The sequence below is a fragment of the Aythya fuligula genome, chromosome 6, assembly GCF_009819795.1.
Source record: "Aythya fuligula isolate bAytFul2 chromosome 6, bAytFul2.pri, whole genome shotgun sequence".
NCBI lineage: Eukaryota > Metazoa > Chordata > Aves > Anseriformes > Anatidae > Aythya > Aythya fuligula.
The window spans coordinates 15,323,211-15,337,339 of record NC_045564.1 but is presented as its reverse complement, the minus strand read 5'-3'; the positions used below and the strand labels follow the sequence as shown (position 1 = coordinate 15,337,339).

Below are 14,129 nucleotides of genomic sequence, written 5' to 3'. Positions count from 1 at the left end.
CTCAATGCTCATTGCAATGTTTTGGGGTTCAAAAAATCAGACATGTAAATGTCTAGTAGGTGAGCCAGCAGATGTAAATGGCTAGTAGGTGAGCCAGGGGAGAGCTCCTTCCAGATTGTCTGCAGCTGATTCAAAGATTCGTGCAAATATTTAATTAGAATAGAAAGAATAATGAACTTGTGACATTATAGTTTTTTACCATAATCCTATGGTCTAACTGAGGATTACTCTTATCATATTTTGTTGTTTAATTACATCTCTTTGTACTTGCACATCATGCATTCACATATAGCATGAAATTTGGATCTTACTGAGTCAAACCCGACCATATTCAGACTGCATTAAGTCCATAACTTTACCATGAGTGTCTTTGGAGCAGCATCTCTCCATTTTGTTCTTTTTAAAAGTCTGAGTAAGTGCATTTTTCCAAGTTCAGAAATACATAAGCCTGCACTTCTTGCATTCACTGAGGCAAGGCAGGCTGCAGGGACTAATATCTCCCTTCCCTCCCACATGGTTCCCAAAATACAGGAACAGCATTGTACTCTGAACACAAATGTCCCCGAGTACAACTCCTCACTGTGTTTGCCTCTTCCCCTCTTGATCAATTTGGCAGCAAGCTCTAGCTTCCCCAAGGAAAACAGTGGCTGTGATAGCTGTGACCTCCGCACACTACTACTAGTAAGGGAAATCAGCCTGAAGACATTTTAAAGCAAAACAAAAATCTTGCTGTAATTCAGCTGCTAACATGTCAGACATTACAGATACCCAGAAAGAGTTCTTGAAATAACAGTGAGTACTTAAAAATAAAAAATAAATAAAAAGGAAAGAGAAAGCTTCGGAGTTTACTTTTCGACATCATTTTTAGTACAAGACAACCAAAAGCACACCCAGAGCTGGGAACAACCTTTTATGTGTTAAAAGAGATGAAATATTAATAAATTCAGCTTCATCATTTTCCTTTTAGAGGTTAGTGTTGAGCTAATTTCATTTTTGAAAATTCTACATTATTTCTGCCAACATAGCTGCAGGGCTGGAACCCTGGGCTCGGGACATTGATTTTCTGTCTCTTGCCAGCGGCAGTTAGGCTCCCCTCCCTGCTTATGTCCACTCCTACAGCGTAATGCAGAGTCCCTTAGTGTACTATCATCTTGCTTGTTCCCCTTTTGAAGTCCAGCCTGCACAGGAAAATGAAAAAGGGTGATTCTCTCTTTGTACCTGTATCTGCAATCATACAGAATACTGAAAGCAACATCTACAGCAATTTACAGATTTGTTTTAAGTTAGAAGAAACCATTACATCTGATTTCCCGAAAAATGCATGACAGTTTCTCATATACTGGAGAGCTTCAGTCCTTCCTATTACAAAGTCTAATAATGTGTGGTCAACCAGAACCTAATTTATTTTTTTGGGGGGAAGGAGGGAACGTGACCTTGATTTAAAAGTTTCCAACTAAGATAAATTTACACCATCACTGGGGAGGCAATGCTAATGATCAACTATTCCCACAGCTAACATCCACACTGTGTCTGTTACAAACCACTCAATCTAGTTGTGCCTCACTCAATTAGATTAAAGGGCACCCTAATGTCTGAAAGTGTAGGCACTTGTATACACTGCAATCAGATCAGCTCTTAACTGTCTCTTGGATAAATCAAATAAGCTGAATTCCTTAAGCCTCTCATTATAAAAGCCTTGATTCATTCAATAGTTTTTCCTCTGACTCCTCTTCAGATTTTCAATATGCCATTGAACTATAGGCACTAGAAGTGACAACAGTATGCTCAAATACACTCTCTCTTTACCTACTTAATTAAATCTTATTTCTTTTAACAAGAAATGCATTCATCTTTCCTCAGCATCAACTTGGGAAGCATAGCCCTACATCTTTACTGACAGGCCCATTTATTCATCTTGTAGTCTAGCACAAACAATTTTGCTGTATTTTGACCTAGTCAGAGGAGCAGAGCTGGCTGAAACACCACCAGCCTGGGAGTCTTCTGTCGGAGCAGAGGCTGCTTTCAGTTGGGGTTTCATTTAGAAAGTCTAATTCACAAGAACTTGTCTGACTGAGCTCAGGAGGCCAAGTGTGAATCCTGGCCTTCTCAGCAAAATTTTTTCTCTCCTAAACCAGTGCAAAATAGTTGCTTAGAATAACATAAACAAAAGTAAAAATGTTCTACACTGTCTGACTGAATTAAAACCAGGGATTTCCTGATCTTTTGCTCTTCTGTTAACCCTGTCTTTGCATTTCTTTGACTTAAATCAAGAAAATCAAATATTAAATAAATAAATAAGTCATGTAATTATTTTAATCTCTCCCTTCCCTTCTCCCTATATAATAGGGTATGATTAAGCATAGAGATCAAAAGAGAAATGAAAAAAACATCTTTTAATTCTTTTTTTTATTACCTCTCTCTCTCTCTTTTTTTTTTTTTTTTTTTTTTTTTTCCCAGTGCTAAGACTATTCCCTCTTATCCGCCCTGCCCTTCCTTCCTTTCACCCATGGATATATTTATTGTACATTAAAAATAAATTCTGGTTTAGAAAATCATTAGGAGAGCCTTAGAAAAAAATTGCTCTAAAAATTAAATTCCACTGCTGTTTTAGAAATTGTAGTAATTAAAAATAAGTAAATAAATATATATATATTATAATATTTGATGTCTATAGAAAGACAACCCAACAAAACAAAGAATTGGCAGGCACCACAGTAAAAACTTCTGAATTTGGTCTCAGTTTCTTATAAGGCTTATCCACAAGTGAGGATACAGGTACATAAAAGGACCGAGTTTGCAAATGTGAACACCAAATTATGCTGCTGGCATCGTTTAAACAGAGGATGCCTCCATTTAAAATAGGTTAAACTTATGGGGGAAAAAAAAAAAAAGAAAAAAAGAAAGGTTAAAATTTTCTGCTCTTGACAGGAGTGGAGATTCTTGTAGTTGAAATAAATAACAGAAAGCTGCTCAAAATGTTTTGGGACAAAAGCAGGGACAAAGGAGAATTCCCCCCCATATGCAAATGGAAAACAAGGAAAAAAGTAAATACCGAAGGTTTAATGCTTTGTTTTATACTAAACTGAACCAGCTAAAAGAAATCAGCAGCTTTATTTTCAAAGCATGCAGATTACTCCTTTACTACCATACAAGACTTTGCATCTGTACGATGAGTTTTGAGGACTATGACAGACTAAAATTGAGAAAAACAAAGTAAAACCCCAAAGGCTAAAGCAATACTTAAGTGATATTACAATTTCCCTTCCATTTGTGATTCTAGTGGCTCCAAAGTTTAACTGTACTTGTATTATTCATCTCAAAAATGTGGAAAAATATATTTGCAATCTCGGGAAAAAAAAAAAAAAAAGTTGAAAGGTCTAAATAACATGTTTACAACTCTTCAAAATTCTCTGATGGAAAATGCTATATAGCTGCTATTTATTATTAAGGCTGCTGTTATTCAGAACACTTGGCTGTGTTAAGTTAAATGAAAAACACTACCAGCAATATCTTCCCTTCAGATGCAGAAAAAAATAAAAACATACTACTGTATGAGACAAGCTGGAAATCAAACCAATAGCATATCCCGAGAGCACAGCTCTTCTTTTTACACTATTACCATATGACGATAAAAAAATGCTAATGGGTAAACTAATATGAAAAATTACCTTTCAGTAGAATCCTGACAGAAGACTCAAGCCGAGGAGGTACTAGTCAGAAAAACTTAGATAATGTGTGGGGTGAGCAAGATTCCTAATTCTTGCTTTCCTCTTTAAGGATGCCTTTAGACCTCATGATTTTATTTTTGAGGGTCTGCTTTAAGTTTTGCTGGCAGTTCTCTTGCTCCCAGCCTGTTCCAGAACACCAATATCACATGCACATAAGAGGTATCCTCTTAGGTAGATATGAATTTCTTCCGCATTTCTGAACCATGTTAAGAGAAGTTAGAGCCAAATTCATGGCCTCAATCAATTCTTTGAAAAGGAAAGAATAAGGACGCGGGAAACCTAGTCTTCTGAAATTAATTAGCTTTGTTACCTTTCACATAATAAAAATATGTATCTAAAAATTGATAAATTATATGTATATATGCATTTTAGCATAATTGTATAAAATAGATGAATATAAATTAGAATCAAGTCGGAACTGAAAATTTCTTATGTTAGCTGACAACTGTAATCTACTCTCTCCAGCAATGGATAAGGCTTTCTTCACACAAAAAACATGATAATGTTTCTGTTTGTTTTCTTAATCTTATCAGTACCACACACTACACAAGCAGTTTTTAAAATGCTTGTGATTAAAATAAAAGAATAACACTGTATTCATATAAGAGTCTCTAAAAGAGAATTCCATTTCTAATCAAACCTGCCCTGAAAATTAATGCAGAATCAAAATCTGATTGTTCGTATTTGTTTGTAAATCTAAGTAAATGAGATACAGAGTAGGCAAAGGGAAAAACTGGTCTTTTCTAATACATCTCATTCTCTTTCCATAGCATTAACTTGGGGTAGCATATGAAGTTTGTACATATCCACTGTGGGATGAGACAGATCGTGTACAGAGAAGACCAGGTTGAAAACTACAGATCTTGAAATGAGCCCTGCTCAGGTAGTTGAAATGGGCTGGTCAGGGCCTCAGACCTGTGTACCATCAGCTTTCAGGAACGCCAACAAAAGACAGCTTTCACACTATGACTATAAATTGCCATACGCTATTCTTAAATTCCTGTAAAACTGAGTGCATTTAAATTAAAAGACCAGCAGCTATACCCACATTCAGAAAGAGAGAGTACAACAGCCATTAATTCCTGGCTAATTCTTGTCATTTATTAATTAATCACTTCAGTAATTTTTACTTTCTCATGGTGGGATGCAAGCAAGCTGTAAGTGAGGGCAGGAATGCTGAGCAGGTACAGGCAGCATGCCACATGAGCAGGTGCTTCTGCATTCAGCTGACACATCAAGAATTGAGACTTTTCTAAAGGTGCTCTGGATTCTTTCCTAGGACAAGAGATCTTGTGATTAGAAACTACTGACATCTCTATAAGCTCAGTGGTGAAACACACGCTCCCTGTTTGTCTTAGACTGCAATTTTGCAACTGCCTGCTGTGAGAGGAGACATTTGCCTCATAGTCCATCTTTCTGTGGTCTAATGTCTGAAATATTTATGGTTAATAATCTTCTTCCTTTAAATATCTTCCTTGTGTCATGAAGACACTACTAACTTAAGAAAGCAATTCAATGAAGATAAAAGCTTTTCAGCTACTCCGTGTGCTGACAAGGAGAAGGAATATGTACTGTGGAAGTGTCAGGGAGACTAATTCCCAGCTTTCTGTAAAGACAGATGAAACAGGCAGCCAAGGAATTGATCTTCTGAAGGACTCAGGAAATGTTAGAATTTGTATGCAGAAACTGTAGTTCTTTAAGGAATTAGGCTGGTGACCTAATTACTTGTATGGACAATAACAGAAACAGTGGAACAATTCAGGAACCATTTTTCAAAAACCACACCATCAACACTGAATTCCGTTAAGGCAGTAGAAGGCCAGTGTGCTGGGAGACATCTGCTTCATGCTGGCGTGTGGCAATGCATTTGCTCCTTAGAGACAGGGCTTCCTATCTGGCTGCTGAAACTGGGAAGTTAAAGAACCAGGCTTATCCATCCAGATCCTGCTAGAGAAAATGCAAGATAATGGGAATCTTCAAACAATTATTGTTTGAGGAGAATCACCTGTAAAGACAGTCTATTATTTTAGAGTTGTTTCCCCCCCACTCCCCCAAGAATAACATGCGTTAGAGACTAGAAACAAGTCAGAAAAATATTTATTTAGACTCTTATTTAACAGAGAGTTGTTCTTTGAAGAGATTTCTGACAGGAGCTAAGGAACCTACATCTTTAAACTGAAATACCACAACTGTAAAACCTGTCAAAGAGTGAGTGACAACTCCCTGGTTTTGGCAGCACTTCTCCCTCCAGTGTTCCCTCTCCACCCCCCTTTCCACAGACTCAATGTATCTTACCAGGTGTGTGCTTCAAGCTCAATCTTTTTTGAAAATTTCAACAGAAATAGCTCAAGTACTTTGTGGGAAAAATACAATGCTTTGAATAAACATTTTTCAGGGCCTCCAAAGACTAAGAATCTTTCCAGAAATTCATGCCACGTTTGAAAGAGGTTTCTGATGATTTGCATCAGAGCCATAGAAGGACAAGGAGGATTCCCTGGCTTGGTGTGAAAAGACTAAGGACACAAAGGGAAGGGACAGACACTGCCAGAGGAAAACTGTGTCACAGCAGCAAGAATTAGCCTATGAACACAGCAGCAGCAGCCTGTGCTTCCACAGTTCAGGCTTTATTATGGGGTTCCTGAACATCTTTTCTCTTTTGTAAACAACTGGGAAAATATGCATTATGCTCTGTCTCTCTCTCTCTTTTTTTTTTTTCCCCCCTCTGTTATTCATAAAAGGTATCCCTCAATTCCTCATATTGTAGTTTGGATGATTTTGGCTATGCTCTGGAAAACATGCATTATTCAGACTACAGAATAACTAAAGGTAAAGGAGGGTAACTTTGAAGTGCTCCATGAAGTGCACCAGAGGAAAACCTGAGGAGATCCGTGCGCCTGTACTAACTATAAAAAAGGGCACATAAGAGGCCTGTAAAAGAAAAAAATCTTGCTTTTTTTTTTTTTTTTAAGACAAAAAAAATCAAAACATAATCAAGCCAGGCCAAACCAAATATCCAGCTACTCTACAAAACACTGCTTTTAAATTATTTGCTTCATTTTTTTCCTGTGTTGTTAGGTAATGAGATCAAGGTATTGCCCTTATGAAACTTCACCTGTTCTCAGGAGCAGAATATGTCTGAGGGAGACGAACAGAGCAGGTTCTGTTCCCTTGGCACTGTGCCAAGGGAAGAAGAGGAAGAAGGGGAAATGAGAGCACAAGGACAGGCTGCATGGGACAGGGGACAGTAGATAATAGCCTGGCACCATCCAGTTGGCTGCATCTGGAATCCACTCCTCCTGTATACAAGCCTGAGCTCCAGTGTGTACTTTGGCATGGCAGCAGAGCTAAGTGGCTGAAATTCAGATTCTGCGAAGGAAACAGAAAGCTCCTGCACTGCAGAGCAGTGCCAAAAGGAGGAGAGGCTCTTGGCACGCAGGGTGAGTAGCCGGCGATATGAGGCACAGCGCTCTGATCTGCTTGATTAGGGGGCCCTTCAATTTTGAGGGAGAGCAAACAAGAACCAGAGAGGTAGCATCTAAAAATGAGGGACATAATTGAAAATGCAGAAGAGGAAAGAGCAAATTAGTCCCTGCCGGTAGTCTTGTTGGGTACAGGCCAGAGATACTTAGTCCAGGCAAGGCTAATGATGGAGAAAAGACAGAGATATCTGACTACGTTACCAGTCAGCTCCTCTTTCCCTTCCTGTAGCCTATTCCAGCTGGCTCACCTTCCCTGGCAAATGTAAAATATTTCTGGTCTGCTTTGCAAGGGGAGATCTGAACTCTAATGCAAAGACTCAGCATAACCTACTGGAAGAGAAATAGACTCTGAGGCAGCAACCAGGCCACATTAACCCCTGAGTCCTCTAAACTATGGAGGCACAAACCAGCATTTAGAAACCAATTGTCATATAGTTAGATGGAAAATTCTCACTAATGTGAATGCTACAAGAGATACTATAATCTTTGATTACCCATGAGGCCATAACAAACTTCGAAGGAAGCATATGAATTGCTGATTATTTTCTATGATGATGGAATCTCAGAAATTGCTGATACTGCTTTTGATACTGCTTTTGTGCAGACCGACAGGTCCCTGGCTACACCACTTCAACTAAATTTGAATCAAGCAGTGCTGCTCTCATTTCAGGACAAGGTAGAATGTGCTGGAGTTTTCAGTGCTCTTTTTTTTTTTTTTTTTTTTTTCCCTGGGGACTATACATCCCTTACAGGGAGATGCAGGCAATGATCATTCAGTTTGCTTTGTAAGATAAAACTTTGCTTTCATCCATTTTAGCTCATGCATAGATATAACCTTCTGTGATGTGACCACAAAGCATATTTTCCTCATACAGTCCGCAGAACAGATGACATAATAAAATGCATCAAGAATGTGCAGAGAAAAGACTGGTACGAAGATGAAGCTTTGTGGTGAAAGCTGGTGAGATAAAATCCCAGATTGCATTATAATAGATGCACAATGGGGACATAATTAAAACTTGTGGTAATCTTACTTTTGATTTTCACTAACATTATATACTTGACTTTGAAGTCTCTCAGATCTTAAAATGTAATCAACATGCAAGATCTTACATGTTAAGGAATCATTAGTCTTTTTTTGCATGTTAAAGAGCATCTGTATTTAAACAATACCTTTTTGCACAGCTTCTGTTCCAAATTGGAGGTACCAATTTGGGAACCTCCTGGATGCCATTCTACTATAAATAAAAAATATTCTAAGTCATACTAGCCAAAAATTTGATTCAAGTTATGCATTTCATACGGGGGGGTACAAGTAACTGAGTAAGAGTTTACAGAACTTGATGCCAGGACTAACATGCTGTCCCCCTGTTGCTGCAGCACTTCTGAGAGCACTCCTGTCCTTCCATGCACCAGCCACGTTCAGGCTGTGACAGCCTGATCACACTTGTCCTAAAATGACAAAACTAGTTGCCAGTGCTCCGAAAAGTCCAGGAAAGAACTGTGCACCAGTTCTGCAACACCTTGCTGCTTGGAGTCCTTTATTCTGCACTCAGAAGATCCCTTTCTGGCTGATGCATTGAAATAAATAATAAAGTAAAAAAGAGCTCCCTAGCTGAGGAATAAAGGCATGTATCCAAAAGAGTCAGTACCAGCATCCCCAACTAATTTGGCCTACATTATAAGGCCAAGTCATAAGGAACAAGAAAAAATCATTTGGAGCATGAATTGCTAAGTACTATGCACACACCCACATTATTTTTAGAACTACTGCTGATTTATGAGAAACAGAAGAGAGGTATCTTAAACTAAATCACACGATTCTGTCAAGAAAATAAGATATACATAGGGTATTCTTTCCTTTTAAAAAATCAGGGTCTGCCTCAGCATTTTGTCTGAACAGTACCCCATGTGGAGAGAAGCATGTGATCAGAAAATGTTCACAAAGGAAATGGGAACACTGATGTTTCATCTGTAGCACCACAGATGTTTTCAGAATTGAAAACTGTCAAAGTTACCTATATAAAAAGAGGATTTACCTCAGATTTTAAATATATTTCCATAAATAAAGGAAGTTATTTTGGAAACACGGTAGGGGGTATTCCTTTAAACATGTTTCTATTTAATATAATTTACCTTATTCTTTGTGACCTGGTAGTGGCAGTATCAAGCTCTTCAAAGAGAAGAAACAAGAAACTTTTATTTTTCAGGCCACTGAAATTAAGTTAGAAATCACCTCCTGACAGGATTTAGAAAAAACACTTCTGTATCTGGCTGCCACTGAAAAATAAACAGGTTGATGCAGAGAAGTTTTCTCTTGAGACCACATTTCTTTTTTCTACCTTCAGTGAACATATGAAAGGATGAACAGTGGCCCTGGCATGTGCTGGCGGTTCCCTCAGTCCTACCAAATGCAAAGAGATTCAGAGTTGCATGCCAGAGGTGTCACTGTCCACAGCCTTTGACAAGTCCTCTTGTGATTAATTTGTATGGCAAATGATTGTGTGTATGTGCATGTGTGTGGCAAAAGCTCTTCCAATACTCTGGTACTGCACGAGAAGAAAAATTAAGGAACTTTTGAAGATGCATACATCATGAGTGAACTGAGTTTTGGTTATGTTTACTCAAATTTGATCTTCTGGAAAAAGGATTTAGACTTTATTATATTTATTTATTTACACATCTTCCCTCTCCACCCTCCCCCCATTTGTATTTACTTTGATAAAAAGAAGAAAAAAAAAAAGCATAGAAATGCACATTTGCAAAGGTTGTGCTAAGTTAAAAAGAAGGGAAATGTATGACAACTGGTGTTCACTGTGCCTGTCAGAAGATAACTATGAATGATTTAGTTTTCCAATGAGCTTTAAAGTCCATTATAAAAGGCTATTAAGGAAAATCAATACATACAAGATAAATGGCAAAGTCTATGAATTAGAAATAGTGTAGTGCTGAAATACTGATTCTCCAAAAGGAACATTTAAGAATGTGGTGTCTGTGGTGCATGACAGTGTGATTTTAGATAATTATCAAGAATTCCAAGGGAGGAATAGAAGATATTTGCTGATGACCCCAGGCTTCTCTTTTAATAAAACTCATAGAAGTTTGGAGAGAAATGGCAGGTGTGAAGGATAAACACTCTGGCAATTAGGCAAATAGAATGTAACCTAGATAAATGTAAGCTAGTGTACATAGGCAAAAACAGTCTAAATATACAAATTAATCTGCCTCTAGAGGCTACAGCAGCTCAGAAATTCAATAAAAACACTAGCAAGCAAATAATGGTTGACTACAACCAGAGCATCCCTAAAGAAAAGGTTCTCTAAGACTTATGTACACTTCTGTGACAAAGCTCAGCTATAATATCAGTGCAACTGGAAAACAGACAAATCAATAACAAAATTCTCAACTGTATTAGACGAATGAAAATGAATATGAATTTCATCATGCCCCGGAGATGAGAATGACATACTGCTATCTAAAATTGTATTAAGTTTTGACTCCTGCACTTTAAAAATACCTGAATTTTTATCTTTTCTCTCTTTGTACATAAGTATGTGTATGTACCCCTCAGATCTGTACACATGAATAACCTCACATCTCCCACAAACACACAAATTTTACATGCCTGTTTTGTAATGAATTAATAATATTTGCTACAGTTTATAAAATAAGTTGGGCTGCCAACAGTTGAAAGAAGCTGGCTAATATGGTTACCTTATAACCATCCCACAGTACTGTGTGCTCAAACACAAGGCCTGTCAGCAAGATTTATTTGCAAGTCAGGCAGAAGAATAAATCCTCTTGCTGTATTAACTTCAGACAGAAGGAAAATTTACAAAGGAAATGTTTGGTGGTGGCTCAGCTGATCCCTGCCTGCTGGCAGTGACAGTGCTCCCCTTCCCATCCCTCCACAGCAACAGCGACAACCGTGAGGCAACGGTCATGGATGAGCAAAGCATATTTACTGACTCAGCAGAAATGACCTGGAGCAGTTTCTTCCTGTTGCTATTAACTTACTGTTTGCCGATTTGTTCTATGCTGAATTAGCTGCACAAGCAAAACTGAGTGGCAGCATGCAAAATACTAGTTTCAGTGCACTCAACATGTTTAAGTCAGTGGAGGATCTAGGCCTTACCTGCCAGTCTGTTTTTTCCGTTAGCTTTTTCTCTTTCTTGTTCTTTTTCTTTTTTATTATTTTTTTTTCCCAGCTCATGGAAACGTGTACTCCCAGGTAAACACTCAAAATTATTCCATTACTCACTAAAGCTCTACCATGGGCCTTTTTCTGTGTGCAAACAACACCCTCACAGACCAAGTTAAAAAAAAAAAAAAAAAAGATGTTTTGCAGTAAGAAGGTTGGGTAACAGCGTGAGACTTTCACGCGAGGGAACAGTAAGAATCACAGCACAGACAAAAAACAGGGTTCTACTAAAACTAGGCTTGTTTCAATACTGGATATTAGAACTGGCTTGGAAAGCATTACATTGAAACTAAATGCAGAAGCACCTTTACTTACTGTGTTAAAATTTGGGAAGAATCCAACAGCAGAGCTGCTGTCCACTGGGAAGTGCATAAAGGGTTTGATATCCAGGGAAGGCTGCATCATCAAGGCAGGTGTGCGCACAAGGGTGGGAAGTGTAGTAGTGCCTGCCAAGAGCAAACAAAACCAGGAATTCATAGTATTCTCCTTTCCACGTTACACACAGCATAGCTATCCCTTGCTGACACAACCGCCAAGAACAAATAATGCATGGAGGTAATAAAGTGGCTCTGCAGGAGTTAATATCATTAAAAGAAACCTATTTCCACACACTAGAGATGAGGCAGAACACTTCCCTATGGCCATGCATACTCAGAAGCTGCAGAGGAGACATATGGTATATAAATCACCCTGGCAGATAGAATAAATCCTCCTAAAGCTGAAAAATTCTTCTGTGCCAAAAAGGCCAGGATAGGCGCCCATGGAAGTCAGATGCTTTTGCAATTCATGGTTGCCTATTAGATCAGCTAGCACAGGCAGTACATGCAAGCTGAAATCCAGAGGTCTGTTTCCAAATAGTGAGCTGTGTGTTTGTTTTTTCTTCTTCCAGCAGCTTCTGTAACTATTAGGTGCTGCACAAACATCATTTCATATTAGATATATATATATTTAATTCCTTCTGTTTTACAGTGCAATGCAAATATTAGAAAATGGACAACAGATAATCAGCTGGCACACACACGAACTCTCTACATGCAATGCAAATCAACATTTTCTTAATTGGAGCACAAATCTTTCTCCCCAAAAGTGGGCTTTCCAGAAATGCACATACTGGAATTGTTGCTGTATACACTTGAGAATCACTCCCCAACAAGACCCCAAAGGAATGTGAAGGCACAGATGTCCAAACATTCATTTATAACTAACTGTTTGCCCTACCCACACGATAACATGCCTAGCACACTGCTTCCAGCTATGCCTGTGGGAGTAATTTTTCCCCCCTGAAATCATACAAAGTAGACTTCAAACAATATTTCCCTTCACTGAAATCAAAAATTAACTAAAAAAACAAACAACAAAATTCAGATGCTCCTTCCTGGGTTGAATAAATAATTCAACACAGACTTGAGCAGGCACTGGAACACAAGTGTCCCATGTCTTAACAGGAGGGTGAGTCATTCTCTGCCTTTCCTCTAGGTCCCTTCTGCCAGAATTTCTCCATCATTACTTCCCTCTCCTGCTCACCAGTGGCCAGCACATCAGCCAGGAGTGTAACAGTTCTCTAGGGAGCTTCTTTGGTCTCAAACAGAGCTGACACAGAGACTAAACTTTTTTTTTTTTTTTTTTTTTCTCTCTCTCTCTCTCTCTCTCATAGAAGTTGTCAGAGTTTTTTAAACTCAGGAGGGGAAAAAAGGAGAAAAGTAAACCAAGCAGTTTTCCCTCTCTTCTCCCACAAAATCAAATAATTTGCATCTATCTCCCATTCTCCCTATTAAGGACATGCAAAATTCCAGGCAGAGGAATTTTCCTCCTTCTTCATCTCTTCGCTCTGCATCCACAGACGTGACTTCAAAACTGTAGTTTCTTCATTCTATAGTGTCTGAGAGGAAAGCAGAGTTCAGAAGCCAGATGGGGCTGCATGAATTTATTGGATGGCCAAACACTTGAAACTAGCCCTGAGCTCAAATTTTGTAGATGTTGGAGACACAGTCAATTTGATCACAGCTGCAGCATAGTAAACATTGTATTATGGCCTAGCAGATGAGTAACAGGCTATAATCTATTCTCTGTTCCTTCTACAGGCAAAGGGTAAGGATAGCAGAAAGATGGGTCATTGACAACTACGGAGAGAAAACTATTAGGACTCCATCCCAACTGAGCTGCACAACTTGAAAGGAAAAATATGCTTGAGATATTGAGAAAATATTCCAGAATATTTTCTCTCTTCTCCTACCCCAATACTTTCATAGATGCAAGTTTTTTTCAGATCTTTATGTCAGTTAAACCCTGCATTCTGCATGAGCCCCTGTAACTCATTGACACTTGTGCTTATTTAAGTCAAAGCTTATTCAAGTGGAGTCACACATGGCAAAAAACTAAAGGTTGTCTAACATGCCCATAGTTTCTACTTCATATCCATAATGGAAAAAAAAAAAAAAAAAAAGCATCAACAGGAAAGCAGCATCTCAGAGGATTTACCCAAAGAAAATATCTTTGACTGCAAAAATGATGATTATTTCTACTTGCTGGTTCTGAAACAGTAGCTTTACATAATTTAGATTTCAGAGTTGTACTCCAACAGCAGCTACACTGTATTCAATTACCTAAACTCCATAAAGTGCCATCATCATCAAACTTCTACAAGTTTCTCTTTGAAGTTCAGAAGCAATTAAAGATGCATGGAGTTAAAAAAGATCTGTCCTCTCTTTGCATATACACACT

The 14,129-nt window shown here is 38.3% G+C and overlaps 1 protein-coding gene across 9 annotated transcripts in view; it reads right to left on the bottom strand.

Annotated features, from left to right (window-relative positions):
- Nucleotides 1–14,129, bottom strand: part of ZNF385B (zinc finger protein 385B) — a 137,611-nt gene that overhangs the window by 45,385 nt on the left and 78,097 nt on the right. For 8 of the 9 annotated variants that reach the window (XM_032189965.1, XM_032189973.1, XM_032189967.1 and 5 more), the window contains one exon: nucleotides 11,724–11,854. The exons of the other annotated variant lie outside the window; for it this stretch is intronic. In XM_032189965.1, the coding sequence (XP_032045856.1) occupies nucleotides 11,724–11,854 (131 nt within the window). The remainder of the gene's footprint in view (nucleotides 1–11,723; nucleotides 11,855–14,129) is intronic. 9 annotated transcript variants of the gene reach the window in all.